Source organism: Alligator sinensis, unplaced genomic scaffold (genome assembly GCF_000455745.1).
Source record: "Alligator sinensis unplaced genomic scaffold, ASM45574v1 scaffold1415_1, whole genome shotgun sequence".
Lineage (NCBI taxonomy): Eukaryota > Metazoa > Chordata > Crocodylia > Alligatoridae > Alligator > Alligator sinensis.
Genome location: NW_005843970.1, coordinates 1 through 25,437, shown reverse-complemented (window position 1 = coordinate 25,437; position 25,437 = coordinate 1). Strand labels below are relative to the sequence as shown.

Below are 25,437 nucleotides of genomic sequence, written 5' to 3'. Positions count from 1 at the left end.
CTGTGTTTTTTATTATTCTTCCTGAGGTGTAGCACATTGCCTTTGTCTGCATTAAACTTCACAGTCATATGGGTCAATGTGAGGTCTTTCCCTCTAGTACACTCCTCTTCAATCTAACACTGAGAATACAGTAGAATTCAAAGACTTTAAACATCACTTACAAGCATGGAAAACCAACTACCTGAAGCCTGTGGATGATAACAAAACAGAGATATGGTGAAGTAAATGTGATTGAGGGAGATGCTTTTTTAATTCCAACAATATCCTCACTAGCAGGCAATTTTAAAAAACAGGAAAATAAAATACCGTTGCATTCTGGTGTTCCTCGTGGTGACCAGTTTCCTTCCTTACATACTATTCTTGCAGGTCCGGTTAGGGTCTGACCTGGCTGGCACCGATAACGAATGATCTCTTCAGGAAAATACCGTTCCCTCTTTGTATCTGCAATCCAGCCATCAACAATAGCAGGTGGAGAGCCACATGTCGCATCTGAAAAGAGATTCAGGGACCCTTACAAACACTGAAACACATACAAAAAGAACTTCAATTTAAATGGTCAATTTATGGGTTGAAAGGTGTGAAAATCCTCTTCAGGCTTTCATTCATTTAACCAATCCTACCTATCAGAAGGTTTTTCATTGCAGAGGGGCAACACAACTATCGACTGTGAAATTCCTTGAGTTAGGATGCAATGCAAAGGCAAAATAATGATGGCTACAACTATATATCAGTAGGAGTTTAAGAGAAAAAATGATAATTCCCAAAGCAACACTTTACACTGTTACAGAAAGTAAGTGTTACATAGTCTTAGGGAGTTTAGGTTTTCATAGATGTAACAGGTAACACATAACTTAAAACATGTAATATCAAGGTTTATCTTTTGTAGTATAAAGGAGGCTTAGGCCTGTCTACTGAGATAGGATTCTTCATGGAAACTTAAGCTGTCAGAAATAAGAATAAAATGTGAGCATGACAACTCTCCAGATCTAGGGAAACTTAGACTTGGACAAATCAATTTGGTTCCCAGTTCACAACAGCGAACTGGCTGAAGTATGGGTAGATCCAAACCCCCTGAGGCTGAGCCTAAACCTTTCTAACTGTTAATACAGGTATATGCAAATGGCATGACAATCCCAGCCTGGTGTTTGCCAACAGCAATGTTTCTAAAATTTCTGTTTGCCAGCCACTATCAAGTGGAGTGCCCCAGAGGCCAGTCCTGGGGCCAGTTTTGTACAATGTCTTAACAACCTGGTAGATGCCATAGAGTGCACCCTCAGCAAGTTTTCAGATGGCAGCAAGCTGTGGGGAATAGTAGATATGCTGGAGGTTGGGCTAGGATTCAGAGTAACCTAGAAAAATTGGGGAAATGGGACAAAAGAAATCTCATGAGGTTCAACAAGGACAAGTGCAAAGTCCTGCACTCAGGACATAATAATCCCATGCATCAGTGCAGGTTGGGGGCTGACTGGCTGGGCAGCAGCTCTTCAGAAAAGGACTTGGGAGTTACAGTGGAGAATAAACCTAATACGAGCCAGCAATGTGCCCTTGTTGCCAGGAAGGCCAATGGCATACTGGGCTGAATTGGTAGGTGTGTTGCCAGCAGGTCAAGGGAAATGATTATTCCCTTCTATGCAGCACTGTTGAGGCCATATCTGGAGTACAGGCAGTCCTCAGACTTATGATGCAATTTGTTCCTTCTCGAAAACCGCATCGTAAGTTGAAACATTTTAACTCAGAACCAATTTTCCCATAGGAACAATGTTATAAATGGGGGATTGGTTCCTTTACGATGCTTGACACAATTGCATCCAGCTGATAAGTCTGTTGTGGTGGGGGCAAGGGGGGAAGGGAAGGGGCTTGCGGAAGCAGATCAATGCCCCCTGCAGCGAGGGAGGGATTGGGGCTGGGGCTGGGGCAAGCACTGCCCAACCAAGGCAAGGCACATGGGAAGGCAGGAAGTGTGGGGAGGTGGGGGGGGCCCACCCCCAGCCACTCCACACCACTGGTCCAAGAGCTGCTCATTTGGAGGATTGTGTGGCAGCTCCCACTGCTGCTCCCGCGGCCAGTCTGGGAGGACATGGGGGTGGGTGCATGGGCCTCCAGATCTGTGTGGGGTGAGCAGGGTCAGGCCTGTGTTGTACTGCACTCTGGGCGAGTAGCAGAAGGCGCTGGGAGTGGGATCTATGCCCTCCCACTGCTCACCCAGCCAAGCGTGCACTGGCGGGATCTACCCCAGCCTCCCTGTGCCTCCTAGATGAGCTGCAGCTTCGTCCTGTTCCCCACCCCGCCCCGCCCCAACGCCCCACCCCAACTGGGTGAGCAGTGGCAGCAACAGGGCATGGGGGGAGTGTCCCCAGATTGGGGCAGGGTGGGCGGCAGAGCGGAGGGTATGCGTGGGCTGCAGCCACCCAAAAATTCATCGTAGTCCCCCCATAGCTCCCTCTGCCAGCCCAGAGTGCAGCCTGGTGCAGCCTCAGCCTCCCCTGCCCCACGCAGATCTGGGAGCACATGCCCCTCCATGCCCTCCTGGACCAGCTGTGGGAGCAGCAGTGGGCACCGTCCCACCCCAGCCCTGGCTGGGCAGTGCTTGGCCCAGCCCCTGTCCCAGCTCCAGCCCCACTTGCTGCAGGGGGATTGATCTGCCCCCTGCCATGCCCCTTTCCTCCTCCCTCCCCTTCTACCACACCAGACTTACCAGCTGGGACCTGTGTCAGAACCTTGAAACAGGGTGTGAATTTATAAAGGTCATAAGTACCATTTGCTGTAACTCAAAAAGTTGTAAGTCAAGGACTGTTCAGTTTTGACCCCCCACCCCCCCCCCCCCGCTACAGAAAGGATGTAGAAAAATTAGAGAGAGTCCAGTGGAGGGCAACAAAAATGGTGAGGGCACTGGGGCACATGACTTATGAGGAAAGACTGAGGGAACTGGACTAATTTAGTCTAGAGAAGATGAGACTGAGAGGGGAATTAATAGAAGCTTTCAACTACCTGAAATAGTGAACGAAAGAGGATGGAGCTAGATTGTTCTCTGTGGTGGCAGATGACAGAACAAGGCACAACAGTCTTAAGATGCAGCAAGGGATGTTTAGGTTAGATATTAGGAAGAAGTTTCCTACTAGAATCTCCATCCTTGGAGGTTTTTAAGACTCAGCTAGACAAAGCTTCAGCTGGAATGATCTAGTTCGGGGTGGTCCTGCTTTGAGCAGGAGGTTGGACTGGATGACCTCCCAAGGTCCCTTCTAAACCTCATTTTCTATGATACTATGAAATGTGGACCAAAGATGTTATGGACCATATTCCTTTCTTGCAATATATTTCAGTGACTATATGGCATATTTACTCGAATATGAGATCCGCCCTGCACCCCACCAGTCAGCATATGGAGAAAAGCCTCTTGGCTTATATTTGCATACAGAACAGAAAGAAGAACAGGCAGCTACTGCGGATCTGACTAGCTCTAAGCCCAGGTCAGGGCTAGAGTCAGATTCACAGCAGCCTCCTCCCCCGACCTCCACTTCTCCTCTGCAGCTTCTGCCCCCTGCCCACCACTTCCCTTTCCCTTACTATCAGGTACAGTATGGCTGGAATCTCGGATGGGCATGGAGCCCAGGGACATTCCTCTCCCTGCCTGGCCAATCAGCAGCTCCAACACTGCTGCTTTATCTGCCCAGCCACCAGGAGCTGCAGCACTGCTGCCTGGACAAGCAGAGGCTGAGCTTCTACATGCTGTGTTCTGGGGGGGGGGGTGGAAAAGGAGCAGAGACCGAGGGGGTTTGTAGGGAAGAGGCAGAGGCTAGGGGAGGAGGGGGAGGAAAGAGGCAGAGACTGGAGGGAGTGGGAGGAGGGGCAGAGGCTGTGGGAAGTTGGGGCTGGGATTGCAGCATGGACATTAGGAGAATAGTTGCAATGAAGATAATATGCATGTGAAAGACTGAAGACATGCTGTTTGTCCACTGTATGGACAAACTGCAGCTGAGATAATGAAAAAGCATCCGTGTTGTAAGAGAACCACTTAAAAAAGAAAACATTGGTAGCTGTCTAAATGGAAATGTGGTTGTACCACAACACGATGAATGAGTAAATATTAGTATTGCCAAACACCTATCTGCAGGCTCAGAAATAGTCTGGATAACCTAAAGATGTTCAGAAACAATTCAAACAAGAGTTGTCAGGAGAAAAGATAAGGTGAAAATGGGGCTATTCTAATGACATAGACAAAGTGGGCAAACACAGAGTATGGAACACCTGCTCTGGTCTTGCTTTTGGAAGAGCCTATAACATTCAGGACCGAGTTTGGCCTCAAGATCAGGACATCACATGTTCCCTCAGTCTGAGTAATCAGCTGCCTAGGAAAGGCTACTTCTCCATGGTTGCTGGACCAGATTGAAAAGAATCACAGTTAATAGGAGCAGTCTGCTGGCAAGAATCCTGGTTTCAATCTTACCCACCTGCTGAGCCTGCTAGCAACCCTGTAATATACTGAAGTGGGTGGCCCTTCCAGGGACGGGAGCATTTGGAAAGAGGAGAGGTGGGATTGGCAGCCTCTGCATGTGAATCTTGGGCATCTCCATTGTTACAAGAGTAAGGGAAGGAAAAACATTCTGCAAAAGGAGGATTCATTCCCATCCACCAGTGATACAGCTGGCATGAGCTTAACAGTGAACTGAAAAAATGCATAGACATAGAGTTATCTTCTACAATTTTAGTGGTGACTGGAATAACACTGAGGGCTGTAAGCTATTTGGAGATGGTGATGAAGGGGACCTTGAGTCTTCCCCTTGGGATGCATAGAAAAATGAGGGTTCATAGATGGTGAGGAGGCCCTTGTTCTTCAAAATGTCTTTTGACCATGCAAGGCTTTGTACTGCTGGCTACGTTGTTGGCCAGGTTTTCCCTATATCCTGGCATCCCCTAACAGGACAGAACTGATCATATGAAGAAGCTGCAGCATGGACAACTCCTGAGCAGCAGTTAAGGTTTCTTTTGCTATTTACCAGGCAAGTTTTAGGGCCTTCACCTTGCTACAGGCCTCTCACTGCTGCCTGGGCTATTTGCAATGTAATACATCCATGGTTCTGCTGTTTTCCTTGCCCAGATCCTAAGAAGATTTTTCAGGCCAAAGGACCATAGGGATGTAGGGCTGGAAGGGAAGCCACTGGTCATTGCAACAGGGAGCTTAGAGCTCCTATTTCTTTAAGTGAAGAAACTGCAGCAGCTAGAGCCAAGCAGCTAATCGGGGGTCAGCTGTTAGAGGGAACGCAGCTATAAAATACTGCTGCCTAGACAGTAAGCTGCCCATCAAGGAAAAGGGCACATCTGCAGCCAGTCAGGGGCTAGCAGTTAAAAGTTCAAACCAACAGATAACAGAGTGTTAGCCAGAAACTAGCAACTAAGCAGCAGCAAGGGAAGGCAGGGAGATCACTAGGCTCAGAATGAATGCCACTGTGTGTGGCTGCTGCATCACCTGACCAGAAGGAGGCATGGCTTAGGGAGCATATAAAAACTGTGGGTGAGCCTGGGAAGTCAGTCTGGCCTAGATGGTGCTGAAGAAAGATCTCTGGGGCAGGATCATAGGGAAACCTCTGGATGACCCTGGGAGTAATGGAGGCAGGATTTTGCCCACTTGCATGGAATACAGCACAGGGTAGGGGGAAGCCTGGTGGAGCAGCCAGTGACCCGGGTTTGAACCCCTGATAGGGCTAGTTTACGTTATAGTGAGCGGGCTTAGGTTTTGCTATAGTTTATACTGGAGGTTTGGGGTCTGGACTCTTAGGGATGAAATGAGGTCCTAGAGTGCCAGAGAGGTTCCTGGAACAGGGTGCGTGCTGTTGTGTAACCTGAGAGGGCAAGTCTCAGGGCTGGGTGCCCAGCACCAGGGTGAGGTGAAGCAAGATTTAGAGACCTGCAGCCTGGAGCCAGGGCAGAGATGGGACTAGAGACCCCACAGTCCAAAGAGGGTCAGAGTCTAGGGCCGGGGCCCACAGCCCAGGAGTGGTAGAGATAAAAGCCCAGGAGAGCAAGGCAGAGGTTGGTGTCCAGAAGCTGAGTCCGGCACAGTGGACCTGAGCTAGATGGCCCAGCAAGTGAAAAGGGGCAGAGGGTGAGAAGGCCGACATCCCAACAAGCGTGTGATGGAATGGTAACTTCTGTGAGACAAGAGCATGACTACAGGGCAGATCAGAGGCCACAAATCTAGCTCTTAAGGTAATAACTATGCGAGACCATAGACTCTGTAGACAAGGGCTTGCAGTGGGGATCCTGGACAGCCTCTCTTTCCCAATTAAATATCTACATTAAGGCATGGCACGTGGGGGGAAAAATGGAGGGGGGAACCCAGGTAGCCAGAGTAAGGATGGCCACCAGTGGGCATCACAGCCACCCAGAGTAAACATGGCCACCAGCAAGCATCACAGCCACTACTGGGACCAGGAACCTGTTACAGTCATCTAGTCCAGACCACTGATCAAGGCTGTATAATCCCTGACTAAACCATCTCAGACAGGTGTCTGTCCAACCCAGCTCTTGAAAATTTCCCGGGATGCAGAGTCCATAGCTTCTCTAGATAGCTTGTTTCAATGATTACATACCCTTGTTGAGAGAAATGTCTTTTTAATCTCCAACCTAAATTTCCTCTGCTGACTCTTGAGGCCATTGCTGTTAGGCCCAACAGTCACAAAGTCTGTCTCTATCCTTTTTATAATTATCTGTCTGGTATTTCATCATTTCATAGTTTCATAGTTGGTATGGTCAGAAGGGACCTGAGTAGATCAAGTCCGACCCCCTGCCATGGCCGGAATGAGTACTGGGGTCAAACAACCCTGACAAGGTGTTCATCCAGCCTCCTTTTGAAGACCCCCAGGGTAGGAGCCAGCACCACTTCTCTTGGAAGTTGGTTCCAGATCCTAGCCACCCTGACTGTGAAGTAGTGCCTCCTGAGATCTAGACTGAATCTGCCCTCTGCCAGCTTGTGACCATTATTTCTCACTCCTGGTAGTGCTCGGAGAAACAGGGACTCTCCCAATGCCTGCTGGTCTGCCCTGACAAGTTTGTAAATGGCTACTAGATCCCCACTCAGCCTTCTCTTGTGGAGGCTGAACAGGTTCAGGTCTCGTAGCTTCTCCTTGCAGGGCCTGCCCTGCTGTCCCCTGATCATGCGAGTGGCCCTCCTCTGGACCCTCTCCATGTTGTCCACTTCCCTCCTGAAGTGCGACACCCAGAACTGGATGCAGTACTCCAATTGCAGCCTGACCAGTGTCACATAGAGGGGGAGGATCACCTCCTTGGACCTGCTTGAGATGCATTTGTGGATGCATGACAAGGTACAGTTGGCCTTCCTGACCGTGTCCCCACACTGTTGGTCCATGTTCGTTTTGGCATCAATAATGACTCCAAGATCCTTTTCTGCCTCTGCACTGATGAGAAGGGAGTTCCCCAGCCTGTAGATATTCTCTGGTTCTTCCTCCCCAGGTGCAGTACTTTGCACTTGTCAGTGTTAAAACCCATCCTGTTCTTATCCACCCACCCCTGTAACCTGTTCAGGTCCAATTGCAGCCTATTCCTCCCTTTTTGCATGCCGACTTCTCCTCACATCTTAGTGTCATCTGTGAATTTGAACAGGGTGCTTTTTACCCCCTCGTCCAAATTGCTCATGAAGATGTTGAACACTGTGGGCCCGAGGACTGAGCCCTGTGGAACCCCACTGCCCACATCCCTCCAGGTCGAATAAGATCCATCCACCACCAGACTCTGGGTGCAGCCCTCCAGCCAATTAGTGACCCATCTGACTGTGTAGGTATCGACGCCATAGTCTCCTAGTTTTTTAATGAGAATGGGGTGAGAGACAGTGTCGAAGGCCTTCCTAAAGTCCAGAAAGACTATGTCCATCGTGACACCTGCATCCAAGGATTTTGTGACCTGGTCCTAGAAGGCCACCAGGTTGGTCTGACAGGACCTGCCTCTAACGAACCCATGTTGGTTGCCCCTAAGCATAATCTTCCCCTGCTGGCCCCTCGCAGACATGCTCCAGGATAATTCTCCCAGAAAGCTTACCCAGGACCAAGGTAAGACTAAAAGCCTATAGTTTCCTGGGTCCTCCTTCCTCCCTTTTTTGAAAATGGGAACCACATTGGCCCTTTTCCAGTCCTCTGGCACAATGCCAGAGCACCATGAGTGCTCATAAAGCCAGGTCCCGCAATGACCTCTGCTAATTGCCTCAGCACCTTAAGGGCTTTGAAGTGTGTTATCAAACTTTCTCTCAGTCTTTTCTTCCCTATACTAAATCATCCTAATTCTTTCAATTTTTCATTATATGTCATGTTTCCCAGGCAACAGAAGGCCATAAAGAGGTCTAGAATCTGTGCATGTGTTCAGTGGCTGAGAGTCAGCCTTACTGTTATCAGGTTCGGTAACTGTAGAAAAATGAAGGATAGGCTTGCCTTTCAAAGCCCCAAGTTCTTTCCCTGAACAATCTAGGACAAACACAGAAAGGGCAGTATCTGGTTGTACACCAGATTTTAAGGTGGGAGGTGATATATGGTTGTCAGAAATCCAGAACAGCGGAGGTCAGAAAGCATACAGAGTAACTATATGTGAGATAGTACAAGCTACTGTGGGGAGAACGACTACTTGGCTTAATTGAAGAAAAGCTGCAAGTATACTAAAAGTGAGCATAGAACCTGGAAAATGATTATCCTAGAATGCAGCAGTGTGTGGGCTGGTCTCTCTCTTAGTCTGCTCTTGCTCATGGCAAGCAAACAAAGCCTGGTCAACTGAATGCAACTGCAACTGTAAGATTTGTTCCAGGTTTAAACTCCTGTTTCAGTTCTCACAGTTTACTCTCTTCATGCATCTATGGCCTAAATCATGATCTAAATCTTGAAGACTCTAAGGACAAGCATCCTGATTTTACCATAAAGAACCATAATGCTTTTTACTAAAATCAGACAAACTCACCGATGGGAGGTAGTATTAACTATAACCCAGTCAAATTTTTCCCCAAGTGCTTTTTATTGATTTTATTGGCTTTTTTATTGAAACTGGACATGAATATTATTTTATTAGGGGCATAGCCCTATTTGATGCCAATGCCTACCCAGAATATGTCGTCATGACAATTTTTAACCCTTCAGTAAGGGTTCATGAGCTGTGTCATTTAATTATATCCCACCATACAGTATTTCCAAAATTTTCCTATTCCATTCTGGTGGACATTTCTGTTCTGGTGGAGAATGGATGGAGTCTTTGATACCCTCCCTCACAACCTTTCTTGTGCTCAGCCCTCCTTGTGGGGCTGAACTTAGCTGTGCATGAGGGAAGATCACAACAAAGGGAAAATCTTAACATGTATCCCCATCCTCACCATGTCTAAAAACACTAACTCCTACCTTGGCAAGTTGGCGGTTGTGACCACACTCTGTTTTCACAAATGACCTGACTTAATCCCACACTCCGGAAGCCTCTGTGACATTTATACTGCACTCTGGTTCCTGGCGGAAACATTTCATTGTCAGTAGGTATAATATCCGCATTGACAACTTCAGGTGGAGGTCCGCATCTTACATCTGGAGGGGAAGACATAGATAAAGATGCCAGTATTAAAACGCTACTGAAGTAGTGTCTTAGTTTATGAAAATACATTATGTCTCATTGAACAAAGTATACTTGCAAAACAAAAGCTGGAAGACAAACTTCTAACAGAAAAATATGGAAATATGGGCCTTTTTTGATGCTCTTGCCCCAGATAAAGCACATCTTTGCTTTAAGGGTGGAGAAACCTGACCCTACTAAGCGGAAATATGTTCTGTACATTGTTATATGTGACAGAGGAAAAGGGGAAGCAACTTTTTATTTTATAATATATAGATTGTTGCTATATTATCCACATAAATGGCATGATGTAAACTAAGGAAAGCTCTGTTCTATAGTTGCGTGTTGTTCTCTACTGGGAGTTTTGCCAGGATAGTTGTGTTGATTGGGAAATATGATCTTTTCACAGTGCTGGTCACCACATCTGTGTTATTTGTATCTTGATAAACAAGCCAGAGAAGCAGAATCCAGAAGTCTGTAATATAGGTTATTGAAAATAAGAGTAATAGCCAGCCTGCTACTAGGGAGAGCTGCTGCTGACTGTCGCAGCTACAATACACACTGTGGCTGTGTCCACATGAGCATGGATGTTTGTTTGCCTGGGGACAACTAGCAACAGGACACCTTGTGCCACTGCTGGTTGTCTCCGGGGGTGTCTGTGCCACGTGCCCTCTGGCACACAGCAGATTACCCTCCGTGGGGTAGGGGAGGCTGGGGCCAGCAGCCTTAACTGGGGACCTCCTGGGACTGCAGCTGTGGCAAACCTGCTGCTCAGAGCCTAGCTGCCAGCTGGATAATGGCTCTGGCCAGCTGGGCCTCCATTTTGAGTGGCACACACTACCCCTGTGTGTGCCACTCCACTTCTTCTTGCATGGGATTTTTTGACCCTTGGATATCCATGCACTGTTCCCTTGCAGCATGGAGAACAGCTGAATATGCATTATGTAGCAGAACAGATGTGCCTGCGGCACCACATACTGCACGGCTGCGCTTGTCTGGACACGGCCTGTGAGGGCTCCACCCATCCCACCTTTCAGAGCAGGTAGATATTACAATTTGTAGAGTTTTATCAGGTACCTGCACAATATCCATGTGGGTAAAATGTTGGAGTTTTGCCACAAGACTTAATCTAGTGGATTACAGCCCAGCCACAGAACAGAGTTTATTTTAATTATATTCCCTCCCATTGTCCATCAATAGCCAGGGGAATAACTTTGTCGGAGTCCATTATAAATGACAGTCCAGATGCTTTCTCTACTGCCTTGACTCAACCTGATGGAATAGTTATATATGTGCAGAGAATATTTTGGATGAATCTCGGGAGAATCTCAGGAGAGACCTCATACAGAATATATACTCAGCCACTGGCATAGCAGAGGTGGGGCTGGGGCGGGTGCAGGGCTGTGAGGAGGTGCCGACAGGCCGCAGAACTGGAAGCGGTGGCAGCAGCACAGGAAGCACTTCCAGTTTCCAGTTTCACCCTCCCACCTCCAATCGGCCACTGTAGGGGGTGCACGCAGGTGCAGGTGCCCCCTGAGATTGGTCACTGACAACGCTGCTGGCTGCATCTGCAGGCGGTAACCAATCGGTGCTTGCCAATCCCTATCCCCCCACCACCAGAGCTGCTGCCATCATCTGCAGGGGGTGTGACAGGGGGTGGGGCACAAATGTAAGCGTTGACCCCCAGGCACCCGAGACCCTTGGTACACCACTGTACTCAGTGAATCTAGTCTTTGGATGGGGTCTCCACTTCTTGCTTAAATCACCTTTCAGCTCTGAGGACTTTCTGATCTGATTACAGCTTGGGAGATACAACCATATTCTTAGTTAACAAGACAAAGTTTGATCTAACTGTATTTGGATCAGATAGCAGGTTCTAGGTTATGCTGTTCTTTCACCAATTCCAGGGAAGCCAGTTTTTCAAGGAAAAGAAAAAAGAGGAAGAGGGTGCAAAAGGACCAAATGCTGGCTGATCAATAGATCCAGAGATGCCAGGAATATAGCAGAAAGATCTGTAGTGGCTTTTAGTCCTCAGTGTTAAAACATTACAAATTAATTTAGTTTTGAGATGGGGTATACACATCTGCTAGGGTTCATCTCTAGGCTGTGGTTTATTACAAGATATGTTCTTTATTATAAGGCTATTTTTTCTAGCAGTAATTTACCCCTTATGGCTTGATCCTATTCACATACAAAGTTTAATTTTATGTATAGTCATATAGAAGTAAGCATAAGCACTGTACACAACACCTACACTCTGGAAAATTTGTGTTCGCAATAGGATGAACAATAACACAGTTTATCTGCATTGAATTATTTCATTCAATTAGCCTTTATATATTTGTAATAATTATGCAAATAATTTTACCACTTTTGACTTCTATTTTTTCCCACACCATTGTATTCATTGTTGCTGAGTAATGGTATTCAGTCATATTTGAGTGGCAAGCAATCAATACTACATATCAATAATATATATCAAATATGTCTTTTAGATTCTAATATCTACCCAAAATATGATGTCCTGTAGAATTTTAAACTTTCAGTAAGACCTCATGACCTGTGTCATTTAGTGACACACAAGAATATGGTTGTATAAGACCAGAATATGTCTATGGGTATGTATTTTCCTCATGGTTCCTGTTCCACTTTGTGGACTGATGTGAAGAATGGGTGGGAATCTTCGACCTGCCTTTCCTGTGCCTGCTTCAGTTTTGGGGGTTGAATGCAATAGTGCAGGTTCCACATGTAAAATACACAAAATAAATACCCTTAACCTGCTCCCATGCCTCAATAACACATCTGGTTTTACTTGTTTTGACTAAAAACACAAACTCCTACCTTGGCATATTGGTGCTTGTGACCATTGTCTGTTTTCACAAGTGACCTCATTTGATCCTACAAGCTGAAAATTTGAGTGACATCTGTACTGTACTTTGGCTCCTGGTGCAAACCTCTGAGGTCTACTGCTTACAAAATCAGCATTGGCGACTTGAGGTGGAGGTCCACATGTTACATCTGGAAGGGGAGACATACATGAATGTGTCAATAGAGAAAAACAACCAAACAAAATCTTAGTTTCAGGAAACATAATATGACCCACAATACACTTGCAAAACAAAAGTTATGAGACAAACTTTCAACAGGAAGAAAAAGGAAACAAGGCCCTTATTCCATGCCCCTCCCCACATAAAACACATTTTTAGTAAAAGGACTGCAGAACCAGGCCTCTAGAATGACATGCAAACTGGCAAAACTTTGGAGCACAGAGTGGGCCTAAGTCACAGACAGAGGACAGAACATCTCTCTCACTGCATCATTCCTCCTCAGCAAAAGCATTAACGCTTAGAGAGGGGCTATTTTAAGTAAGTGTAGATCACTCATTGGCCCTCCCCATCTGGCAACTCATTATAATATTTTAGTGTCTAGAATAATAAAAGATTAGGTTATTGACATAAATTGCATGCCATACCTTCACATGTAGGTGGCTTAGTCCAGTTTCCTGCCTGACATATGATGTTCTGTTCTCCACGAATACTAAAACCTTGTTTGCATTCATAACGTACTGTTTCACCAGTCTTATAATAATTCTTTGTTCCGGGTCTTGGGAGACTATGACGAACACTTGGAACTTTTCCACATGGCACTTCTAAAAAGGTACACACAACAGGTTAATATAAATTAAAAATGTCCGGTAAAATATCCACCATACCATGTAAAAATAACCCTGTCACAGTTAAAAGTTATAAGTTTATTTAATTAAAGATTTTGTAGCATGGTGTATGGATACCCATGACAGCTAATCTAAATAAAGTCCAACCTATGGATATTTAAATTAACCAAGACCCTAAGTCTTGAACCAAGGGGATGGTTGTTGAAGCAATTTAGTTTCTACGGCTCCCCTACCCCCCAGCAAGGCTTGTATTTGCAGTCACTTCTCTGCCTCGGACCTCTTATGCAAGAGAATGTCTGTTTTATCAGCATAACTATTCCTCAGTGTTCAGGCATTCTCATAGGTGTCTTCATTATCAGAGCAAAGCAGCCTGCCAGAAGTGACTGATTTATATTCATACAGCCTTGTAGAGGCAAGGAATTGCTCTTATCCTCATTTAAGGATGAACTATCAAAGAACAGATTTAAGGTCCTTGCCCAAAGTCTCACACACATTTCATGGCAAAGTGAGGTTAGGAAATCCATATCCTTGGAATCCTACTTTGCAAATGTGTTTTAAAAGCCAAACCTCCTTTAAAAAATGTAAGGACTTCACTCAATCAGTATTTTCCTAAAGCATCTCCCTCAAATAACCCAGATGTGACATAAGTCTACACAAATCTATGGTATTAAAAAAATTAAGTCTTCAGCAAGTGTTTTTCTAAAGACCATCAATAAGTGAGGAGTTACCATTTTAAAATTTAGCTTCTAGTTTAAAATAGTTGATTTCTCCACTAAGTGGCGTACCACTGAAAACATTACATTGTCAAATTACCATCACAAGTTGGGCCTTCAGTCCATGTTCCCATACTACAAGTAATCTTTGATCTTCCTTTTAACACAAAGCCAGTGTGACAAGTATACTCTAATACAGTGCCATTTGGATAAGTTACTGGTCCTGATTGCTCCACGCCTAGATTCTGATGCTCTTGTTTGAGCTTACCATTTTCCAGGGGGGGTGGTAGCCCACATGCATTTATTTCTATTTACAAAAGAGAAATGAACAGTGTTACCATTAATCCATCACATCCACATCAAGACTAACATTGTGGAATATATAAAAGCAAAGTGAAATGTAAACAAATTGCCATCATTTTTAAGACTATGGAAGAATAAGGAGACTTATTCTAAATTTGTGATATTACTTGCTTCAAATGACAGTGAACAGGCAAATCCCATTACACTAATGTAATGCATCAAATGCTAATGACTAGGGCCAATCACTCAAGAAGACAATTACAATTGTTCTGTTAACAGTCATGAGAATGGAATGGAATAGTACAGTAAAAGCTGAGTTAACCGGCATTTTAGTAACCGGCACACTCTATTAACCAGTATTTCTGGCCAGCCAGACTCTGGGGGGAGGAGGGGGAGAGGGGAAAGGAGGGGGAAGCTCACACGTGATCATCACCATCCACCACCTTGTGCTGCTGCCACTTCATATGCGGTCAGTGACACGGCACCCCCTCCCCCCACCCCGTGTCCAGATGAAAACCCCTGCCTTAGGTAACCGGCATTTTTAGATTACTGGTACCCCCTGCTCCCCACTCATGCTGGATAACAAAGCTTTTACTGTGCTAACATTTTCAAGCATTGGTTAAGTTGAACCAGCATCCTGAAGGATTTTGTGAACTGGTGCTCAAGGATCATCTTCATATAGATACTTTCATTGTTTTTCAGAAAGAGTTAGAAATATTATGGTGTACATGTACCTCAGATATACAAAGGATTAAAAATTCACTTATTTGCCAAGTCCTCCTGAGTCATGTCAGTATGCTCCAATGCAGGCCTAAAGAACTTTTCATTTCTAATGGTACACCAAACTACAGATTTCAGTGAAAATATTTTGTATATTCCTTTTTAGGTAGCAATTAATTACCAACTGAAATGAGTTGATGCACTACACTAGGTTTATTTAGTTGTACTAGGTTTAACAATTGAAAGAGAAAGAGAGAGAGAGAGAGATTTAAAACCATTCACAGCTCTGTACAGAATCAGGATAATAAAGGAAGAAATCTAAATTTCTCACATAATGTTATGCTAGGATCATGGGACCTAGTAGTATAAATATGAATATGTTAACAGAAATGGAAAATATAAGCAATATAATTCTAGATGCATCCATGTTTTATTCTCACCTTTAAATGTTGTAAAGAAACTAGAGAATGATAATTACTCCAAAACTGAACTATATGGTAAGAATAATGAGGTTAGGGTTAGAATTTGAGTTGGATTCACTAGCAGAGAATAGAAGACAGAACGAGTTCCACAGAAACAGGGAATAATGAACTAAGAATGAATACACCAGCACAAAGTCTCTCACTATAAGTATCTATTTTTTTTCCTAATACAAATCTCCTGAAACCTACAACCTCCATCATTTTTAATGTTTATCTTTTGAAGAATCAAGTAACTTGCTTAGAATTGATTTTCTTGTCCACTGCTTGCTAGCAGAAATGTCAATGTTTTTTTCTAGCTAAGCAGCATTTATACAAGATTTTTAAAAACTCTAAAGAAAAGGCTAAAGTGGTTAAACGGTTTTGGCTAACTTCAAATTCAGGCATTTTTCACTTCCCAATTTGAATGATACTCCTTAACATCTGGGCCAATGCAGGGGATAACACTGGCAGAATTCCAGAGCAATTCACAATTGTGCAACTGTACGAGGCATTATAAACGCTTTGCCACTTAACAAAAACAGCTCCCTGAAAAGGTGGGAAATAACCGGAGAATCTAGGAAAGGGGAGAGAGAGAAAGAGAGAGAGAGAGAGAGAGAGAGGTAGTCAAAGAAATTGCTCAGAGAGAAGAAATATTATATTAGAAAAGAAACAAAAATAATCTAGCCATAATTATTATAAAGCCTATTAATCTGAACTACAGTATCTCCAAATATTGAGACATGTTATGCTTAATGCTATACAAATACATGACGACTAATCCTGACAGAGTGCACTTGTGACTGGCATTAGGACTGAATATGTCCAAGTATTAAATGCTCACTGCCTAACATCTTTTTAAGGTGCTTATTTCACTCACTGGGAGAAGTAATTATTATGTACTTTTATCAGATTAGATGTTTTGCCTTCCACAACTAATCCCACTTTTCAGGCTCTAGCTAATTATAACCCATTATTAACAAACTCTACAGAAGTTGGTTCACACATAACTATCAAGTTGTTATTACTTCATTTTTTATTACTTCACTGCAGAGCAATTTGTTGTGTCCAATATTAAAACAAACTGCTAACTTCTGTATGCACGGGCACAACAATGATTTAACAATTGTCTTGTTACTGCCACTGTTTGCACACTTCTTCTGATCGAGTGCAGTTAAAAAAGAAAATAATAAAACCCTTTAAAGAAGTACAGATAAGCTGTCATACTAACCAACACAGCGTGGTGGTGACTGCCATTTCCCATCTTCACATAAGATTTTGTCCATGCTAGGAGAAGCTTCAAAATTTTCCAAACACTGGAAAGCTATTTCTTCACCACTCTCATAGTTTCTCATCTCTGTTACCTTCAATGCACCTGGGACCTGAGGTGGAGGTGGGCATTGCTTTTTAATCTCTTCAGAAAAGATAAAATGGGTTAGATGTCTTATAAAATATGATACATGTGAAAGATCATTACAAAAGAGGATAGTTAATATTAGATAAAACACTTAATGGCCATTACAAGAGAACTGTTAAAAATATCACAGATTAGGAACTGGGCCACAACTGTGTGAAGTGCACTGGCTCCTATATTAGGGCATGGGAGTGAGCTAAAGGGACACACACATGCATTGCAGTGGACAAAGTTGGTGGGCAATGCACTGATGCTTTGGGGATAGCAGGGGTTGGGTGGCTTATGACTGAGGGGCTGTGATCAAGTAGGGAGTGAGGCCATGACTGGTTGTTAGAAAGATATTTTTATTGAGAAAGCAGTGCAAGGGGTTTCACTGATAAAGTGCCAAGAAAAGGTAAGGATAAAAGAGGTCAGTAAAGCTCTGGCTAGGTACTAAAGCAGCCAGTTGCAGCGATGAGGGTGGGAGGGGGTGAAGAGAGGAGCAGAGCAGTGTGTGATGCCTAGATGACCTATCCAGCCCAGATCATGGAACACCCAGCGTCCATATAAAACATTGAACCAGCTCAGTGAACCAGTTCAAATAGTACTTGACTTTTCCATGTACATTTCTGAGCCATTGAAGGCAGCTTACACCTATTTAACAGGCTCGTATGTCTGTCTGCTTCAGGTATAAGCTGCATTTAAATCATTTTAAATGTCATGTGTGTTTATGCCCTTACTTCTGTAGCCATTGCCAACTTTTCATTACATCATGACCACACAGTATTGCCCCAAACAACTGAATTGCATTTTCAGTCAAAGTGAATTCCAATTGTATGAAATACAAATAAAGACTTCCATAACAGCATCCCTTGATGAACAATTCTTCTTTCAGCCCAATGGTAAAAGCATACTAAAGACTAAACAGTAGTAAAATCTCGATTGCAGCCAAAACTATATATCCAGATGCCTTAAGGGGCATATCCAACCCCTTCCTTGGTGAGCTGCATGGGTAAGAGATATATGTGATGGCATCCATTCCCTCTGCCTAGCATAGAGTTTAGGTACACAAAGACCTCATTGCACAACAATTAAGAAAGAGAAGGGGAAATGCAGCATGGGTGGGATGGGGTGAAAATAAGATTTTCTCTTCTTTCTAAAGGAATGAGGTGTGTTCAGTGGCCCACATTATTTTCTCTATCATGAGAGCTGAAGAAAGTTTCTATTCTTCAGTGGATGTTATCTAAACTTATACGTATAAAATGTATGTTTAACAATGAAATGAAAGAGAGGTCAAAGGACTATTGAGGTTGCAAGTGAAATCTTCTAGAGATAGGACCTTTCTTTCCACTCCCCAATTGCTTGTCCCTCCATCCTGTCTCTATCCCAGTCCTGTCTTTCTGTATTGCTACAAATTTCCACTCCTCCATCTTCTCATCTCTTCTCCCAGTATCTCCCTTGCCTTACTCTCAGGCCTATTCTTTCCTTCATTACCATGCACTCTCCTTCCCCAGCTAGTTTCAGCTTCCCATTCTCATCTACTTGTGCAATCAACTTTCTGAACCTCCATTCATCTCTCCTATTTCCATTCCCCTTATCTTCAGTTTCTTTGTTCAACCAGCCCATTTTCTGCTCCTATTCCTTTCTTTTCCCCAGTTCTCACTCATGTCCTATAGATAGTTTGAATCAGATAGCTTCTGTCCTGCTTTCTGGGAAGGAGGAAGGAGCAGCATAGGAGAGACAGCCACCCTTCTCTAATTTCTGGAGAAATAAAAACTACCTGAAAACAGAACATCGATTAATTAATTCTAATCTTGTCTACAATGAAATCACAGGTATTTTTTTTAATCTATTGCTTGCAATGTAGGGAGAAAAGTTTTTGCTGTCCCCAGGAAAACAACGATGTTCACATTTGAGAAGAATTAAGAGAACTATGGTGTTCTTTTCTCCATGTGTTGTCCCAGCTGGATAGATTTGCTGATTTTTGAGTACCTGGATTATTTATCAGAATATTTTACTAGTATAAGCAGAGGGACTTATTTTTCCTAAGCAATGGTGGTTTTTAGAGGATGTGCTGGGTTAAGCCTGATTTTCACATTAGACAGTTGTTCAAACATCAAATGATTTGTGCAGTCAAGTTTGTTTGGTATTATATTTTACTGGATAAACTAAGTCCAGTAAGTGCTTGTTCCAATAAAAAATTACCAAATAAACCTTGTTTTTTCCTATTCCCTGGACCATACAATAACACCATGACCCTAATATAAATGATCTCTGTAATTTTAAAGGAACAGACTATACATTCTACTCTTTAGCATATACACAGTTTAGGTTTTGATGATTAAACTAGTAGCATTTCAAACCAGTAAACTTCATTTACTCCAACACTTTAACCATTTGCATGACAAATTTGCATATGAATGCAAAAGCTTACCTTTAGGTTTGCATTCAATTTCGGGTAACCATTTGCCAGACACACAAGTGGATTCCTTAGGGTTTTTGACATCCGTTTTGCACCTATATTTTAGAACTGTGCCAAAGTTAATCTTTTCTGCTGAGCTGGGTTTATATGGCGTAAGGTAGATAGCCTCAGAACTACTTGGAACTGCACATTGAGCAGATTTATCTGAATGAAAACCAAACACAAGATTTAAAATATTCTAGACATTATATAATTTATTAACTACGAATCTCTTCACAAAATTCTGTCAACTTTGGAATGCACACCCATGTGAAAATTTTGTATCTACTGTTGCAACAAGCATTTCCAAGGATTCCAGAAAAAGAGAGATGCGAGACATTTTTTTTTAATATTCTTATTTGAATACTTGTAGCAATAAACTTTTTGTAGATAGGATAAACTTGTAGCCATAAATTTTTTGTAGATAGGATAGCGTTATTTTGTTGTAAGTTAACAGTGTCCCATTTACTGTATGCAATAACAGAATTTTTTTCTATCTTATCACACCAACTGTAAAGTAAGAAGTACAAAAGCAGGCATCCTCATCAAGCTTTTAGAACTATGAGTGCTGCATGTTTCCCCCAGCAAGAAGACTTTTTTAATCAGTCTCCCAGAGAAGCATACATGATTTAAAGCTGATATATTGATAGATTTCATCGACTTTTAGCGTTCGAAGGGACCTCAGAAGATCATCAAATCTGACCCCCTGCCCTGGGCAAGAAAGAATGTTGGGATCAGGTGACCCCAGCCAGATGCTTGTCTTACAGACCTCCAAAGTCTAGGTTTATCTACCCCCAATCAGTATTTTCAGAGATTTCTAATAAAAGATTCTGTAATAACTAAATTCATCTAACTATGCTCATGTGGCATATGCAGTGTTCAAAGTAGTAGAAGATGAATTTACAAAAACTTACAAACTATGGATAAATATAAGGGGTTTTTTTCTGATGAAAGGGGGACAACAGTAGTGAAAGCATATGAAACTCTTGTTCAGCAGCATAACCCTTCAAGTTAACAAAATGGGTTAATCTACATGAGACGTTTATGGAGCAGTTGACTAAATAGCTGCGCAGTAAACATGGGTGAGTGGTGCTTCCCGAGTCTGGTGGGGCACCAACAGGGCACGACTGGGGGCAGGGTTCCCCAACAGTCAGCTGGCGACCGGGGGTGGGGAAATCCCCCACCAGCTAGCCAGCAATCGGGGAAGAGGTCCCCCAGTGGCCAGTCTCGCCAAGCATGCCAGCGGCATGGGAACAGCGGAAGTGCCAGCACTTCCACATGCAGCACGGTGTCAGTGGGGCCAATTTCAGGGGGGGCACTAGTGATCTCCATGCTCCCCTACCAGCTGAAGCACTTGCTATCAGCGGGGGTGCATTACCTATGGCAGTAAACATCTCGCATCTACCCATGCACAGCTATTAGGCTAGAGTAAACGAATTTACTCTGCAGCAGGATAGTACTTGTAAATACAAGTACTATCTTTCTGTGGAGTAAAAAAACTCCTCAGCAGCACATGTGTAGTTGCTGCCCAGCTGACTGGGACATGAGGATGCTTCAGTGCAGGGGCTGCCTGCCAGTGAGCCCCACACTAAAGCACCCTTGTGTCCCAACCAGCCTCTCTGTGACACACAGAGCCAGGTGGAACAGCCCTGGGATGGTAGGCTGTCCCTGGGACCCCTACCAGCTAGGGTTGCACAAATCCAGCTCCACATGCTGCATTCCTGGGGTCACGTGCAGATGCATGCCTAGCTTGAATAAACTCTGGAGTGATAAGCTCAAGAGTTTATTCAAGTTCAGTAATACACACATGTACATGCACCCATTGCATATGCATGGAGGGAGATTCTCAGCTATGAGATAACTTACATCAGATGAGACTCTTGCTCTGGCATGCATCTTGAATGTAACTGATTTTAATCCCCACACCCCTTTTTATGCTTTTCTTTTTTTGCAAAAACAGCAGCTTATTTTAGGGTGAAAAAAAATAAAACACAACATTTCCAGTTTTCAGATGCTGTTGGCTATTTTCTGTTATCCAGTGAAACTAAACAGAAGAATTAAGGAAAGAAGACAAAAAACTATGGTCCAAAAATGAGATGATGGTGGGATTTACTCCTTATATCCTGGCTTCAAAAATGGATGGAAAAATCCTATAAAGGTTTTGAAAAGTCAACTGTCATCTAAGCAAGTTAATGCAAGTAATTAGTATAGTGCACAATAAACTTTATTACATTCCAAACCTTCCTAATCTGTTTTTTTTGGAAACACATCCTGAAATACGAAATCAAACAAATCCTGCTAAAGGCCACAATGCTGCAAAGATTTATCCCTATGCCTTGGCTTTGCACACAATGCCACTGCCCATCAATTTCAGGGGAACTTTTTAAAAGTTCATGAAGTTTCTGGGCTGTTCACACAGGTGACATTTTGTCACATGATCGATCCTCTGAAGCACTCTGCAGCCATGCCCTTACAGAAGCACGTGGCAGCAGACTGTTTTAAAAGGGCCCCAACCCACAACAGTCTGAATCCCCATAACATGTGTGTTCAGATGAAAGTGTTCCAAAGCAGAGCACCTTCATTAACTCATGTCAGCTTGCACCAGGAGCAGGGCTGGGCTGACATATCCCAGCTCTGCTCCCAGTGCTGTGTTCAAAACGGGAGAAGGGAAGGGAGCAGAGGGAGTTCCTTCTGCAGGGCTCCAATCCAGCAAAGTTTTTTCAAACCCCAGACAAAGCACCCTTTGTTCCTTTCCTGCCTCCCCTTCCGAAGACAGAGTCAGGATTGAGATGGAGAAGTGGTGGGGCTGAGGGAGAGAGGCTACAGACTTGCAGGTGCTCCAAACTGCAGCTCGATTCCCCAACCCCCAGAGCCCAACAGTGAACATCTGTCGGGCTTGGGCGGAGGCAGGGTTTGCTGTAACTCATGGCACTTCCTGCAAAGTGCCATGAGTTACAGTGGGGAGCTGTATGTCTGTCAGCACCTTCTAACACAAAAAAATCAATACACATCAGCACAAAAACAATGTTTCAGCTATGTTTTGTAAAGAGGCATTTTAAAAATAGCCACATACCTTGTATCTGCTTAAATATTGATAAATACAATTCCTAAATTCTTATATAAAATTATTTTAATGTCACTCAAAATCAACATCTCAATGGAGTTTACCAGCACATAAAGGTAAAGGGGTCCATTCTCCACTAAGACATTTTGCTTCCCTAGTGCCCCAGATTTCAAAGTTCGTTTCACATCCATATGCCACTGAATCCCCATGAAAATACTCAGTCTGGTCTGTATGGAGAGAAGACCCATTAGGAATAACAGGTGGTGGTCCACAGATTTTTACCTCCTCTGTGGAAAAAAGCATACATAAGAAAGCACATGTTACATATAAGACCTATCACATACATAAGTTAAAATAGCCCTTTAGGGCTTAATCGTGTTTCCATTAAATGTAGCACCAAAACTCCTACTGACAGCATCATGCAGGATTACTCTTTCAGAGTAGAGAAACATGTTTGCCTTTCTGACAAATTATTCTTGAGTCTCCTTTTCTATTCCTAGCTTTGTACTTCATTTCATGCTACACCAAAAAATAATATTCCCTTCCCATATCCTGTGCATTTTCCCATCTCTTTATTAAATTCCTCCTTATGGGGATTTTTCCAATAGTCTTCTTCATGACTTCCAGCTGTTCCTGCCTATATTGGTTTGTCCTTCAACTCTTATATCATTTTTTGCACATAATCAGTTTGGTGACAAGGCTATCCAAAACACTTGGGTAGGCCGTTTTCCATTCCCTTGAGGGCACTGATACTGAAAACTGTTTGTGAAAAATCTCTAGGAATGTAAATGAAGTACTAGTCCATGGCAATCCTAAAGGTGAGAACAATGTATAATTTACCAGTGCAAGAAGGTGAAGGAGACCATTTTCCATCAATGCATTCTATTTTGCTTGATCCAATCATTTTAAATCTGAGGTTACATTGGTATTCCATTATGGTACCATGCTCATATAGCTCCTGAATTTCACTGATGATACTGGCATTGAGAACGGCCTGTGGTTCCTCACAAAATCTTACTTTCTCTGCAATGAAGAGATTATATATAAACGCTTGCCACAATTTGACATACATCACAATAAAAGAATGAAACGAGATTTATTGTTTCAAATGGAGACAGGTTAATTAGTTAATTAATTTTATATCTTTAAATATGTGGATTCCAAAGGCCACAAGTATTAAGTGGAAATAAGTACCCTGGACACAAGCAGCTTGCACTTCAGACAATCTGCAGTTTCTTCTCCAGGACCAGGAATGCTTTGGTACAGGTTTGTGAATAAATTTGCAGAACACCTGTCTTAGATGGCATAGTTACTATGTGTTCTTATAATCTAAATGAGGACTAGACACAGTCAACAAGAGAACTCCAACAATTAACTGATGACATATATTCATTAGAAAATTGTACTGACTCAGTTCTAAGATGAGGTTCTCCCCCATTTAACATGTGAGAAAAAGACCCTGGTCTTAAAATCAAGTATAAGGAGGATGTGTACAGGTGGCTGCTGTGGCTTTGGCTCCAGCCGCTACCTAACGTGCGCCATAGTCTCAGCTGCTCAGCTCCACACTGCCATTGCCCCTTCCTATGCAGTCTCTACTCTCACACCTGCTTCTCTCCTGCCCACCCCATCAATTTATCCTTGCTCCAGGCTAGCAGGCTTCTTCCATGCTGAAGCCTGGGTAACTGAACACAGCCCCCATCTGAACCTGTAAGAGTGGTGTCCAGACTGCATAGCTGATACAGGGGCTAAACTGGGGCCATGCTAAGTGCACCAGGCTAGAATGGGGATAGACCCTGCTCACATGGAGCAGAGGCTGGAGAGGAGATGGAAGAAGAGGCTGTAGGGGGAACTAGGGAACAAAGCCTGGGAGAGGAGGGAGAGGAGAGGCTGGGGGAAAGAAGGAGGCAGAGGCAGGGGTGGGGCAGGCATGGGACAGAGGTGGCAGGGGGAGTCCCAAGCAGGTGGAAAGCTGCTTATCCCCCACAAAACCACCTTTCCCCACCCATTGCCTGACCACCTGCAGTGGTGGCGAGGATTTGTTAAAGATGGCCTTCCAATGATTAGATTCTATACATGGGAAATTATAATAAATGTATAAATCTTTCATGTGTAGAATGCAATTACTGAGGAGGTTATCTTAAGTTCAGGGTCATCTTAGATTCAACTAAGTCTGGTAATACCTTTCAGAGACTATTCAGGACTATAGTAAGCAATTATGGTATTTTGTTAGTTTGATCAAGCAGTTATCTGAGGTGAGATTGAAAAGAATATTAGAAAAAACTCAGATGTGACAAACACTGTAGAAGAACAATAGAACAACCTCTCACCTCTTTCACAGAACTGGGATGCAAGGGGCCAGGGAAAGAGCCACTGAAGCTCAATAATGGATTAAGGTATGCTGGCTCTTTCTCTTCCTTCATGCACAGCTGTCACCCTGGTTCTGTGCAATGGGAGGGAAGGACATTCCCCTTACACGGAACCAGGGAGAAGAACCAGTTCTGGATTCAGGACAGCAGCTGGGGCTTCAACTGCATCCCTGCTTTGCCCACAGGAGTGAGAGAGTAGAAAGTATGCCTTGTCCTACTTGAGGGTGGCTGTGGGCTATGTTTGACAGCCTTGGTTGCTGCTCTGGAACCAGTCAGGGTCTCAGTGCAGAACCTGGGGTTGCAAGCAAAGTCCCAGTTCACACACAGGTGGAGAAGGAGCAAGGAGAAAGGAACCCTGGAATGCTGGAGGACCTACTAAGCCCTAGTATTCAATTTGTAACATCATATTCAAATTGAAGTGTGATACAAATCAGCCACAGAAGATATTCCACATTTAACAAATAACATCTTTGATGCTTGTTCACCATTTTTGTGGCTAGTTTACCATTTTTATCAGTAGATAAATTATTTGAATGTGTGCCATGTTGCAATTGATCATGCAATTAATGTTTAAACTGTACAATAAATACAATCCCAGGAGCCTTACAAACATAAATATATATCATATCAGAATTGAAGTACATACAGAATAACCTTATAAATCTGGCATTCAAAATTCTGGAATTCTCAAAAATCTGGCA

The 25,437-nt window shown here is 43.5% G+C and overlaps 1 protein-coding gene across 1 annotated transcript; it reads right to left on the bottom strand.

Moving 5' to 3' along the window:
- Positions 1 to 306: 306 nt before the first annotated feature.
- On the bottom strand, positions 307 to 23,442 carry LOC102372212 (complement factor H-like; the record flags this gene model as incomplete). The annotated part of the gene is made up of 9 exons (XM_006039253.3): positions 23,211 to 23,442; positions 22,475 to 22,657; positions 19,280 to 19,471; positions 16,684 to 16,866; positions 14,072 to 14,278; positions 13,058 to 13,234; positions 12,427 to 12,603; positions 9,384 to 9,560; positions 307 to 489 (listed from the first exon to the last, which is right to left on the bottom strand). Coding segments are annotated over exons 1-9 (1,711 nt in total), but the record flags the coding sequence as incomplete, so codon positions are not given.
- Positions 23,443 to 25,437: the final 1,995 nt, after the last annotated feature.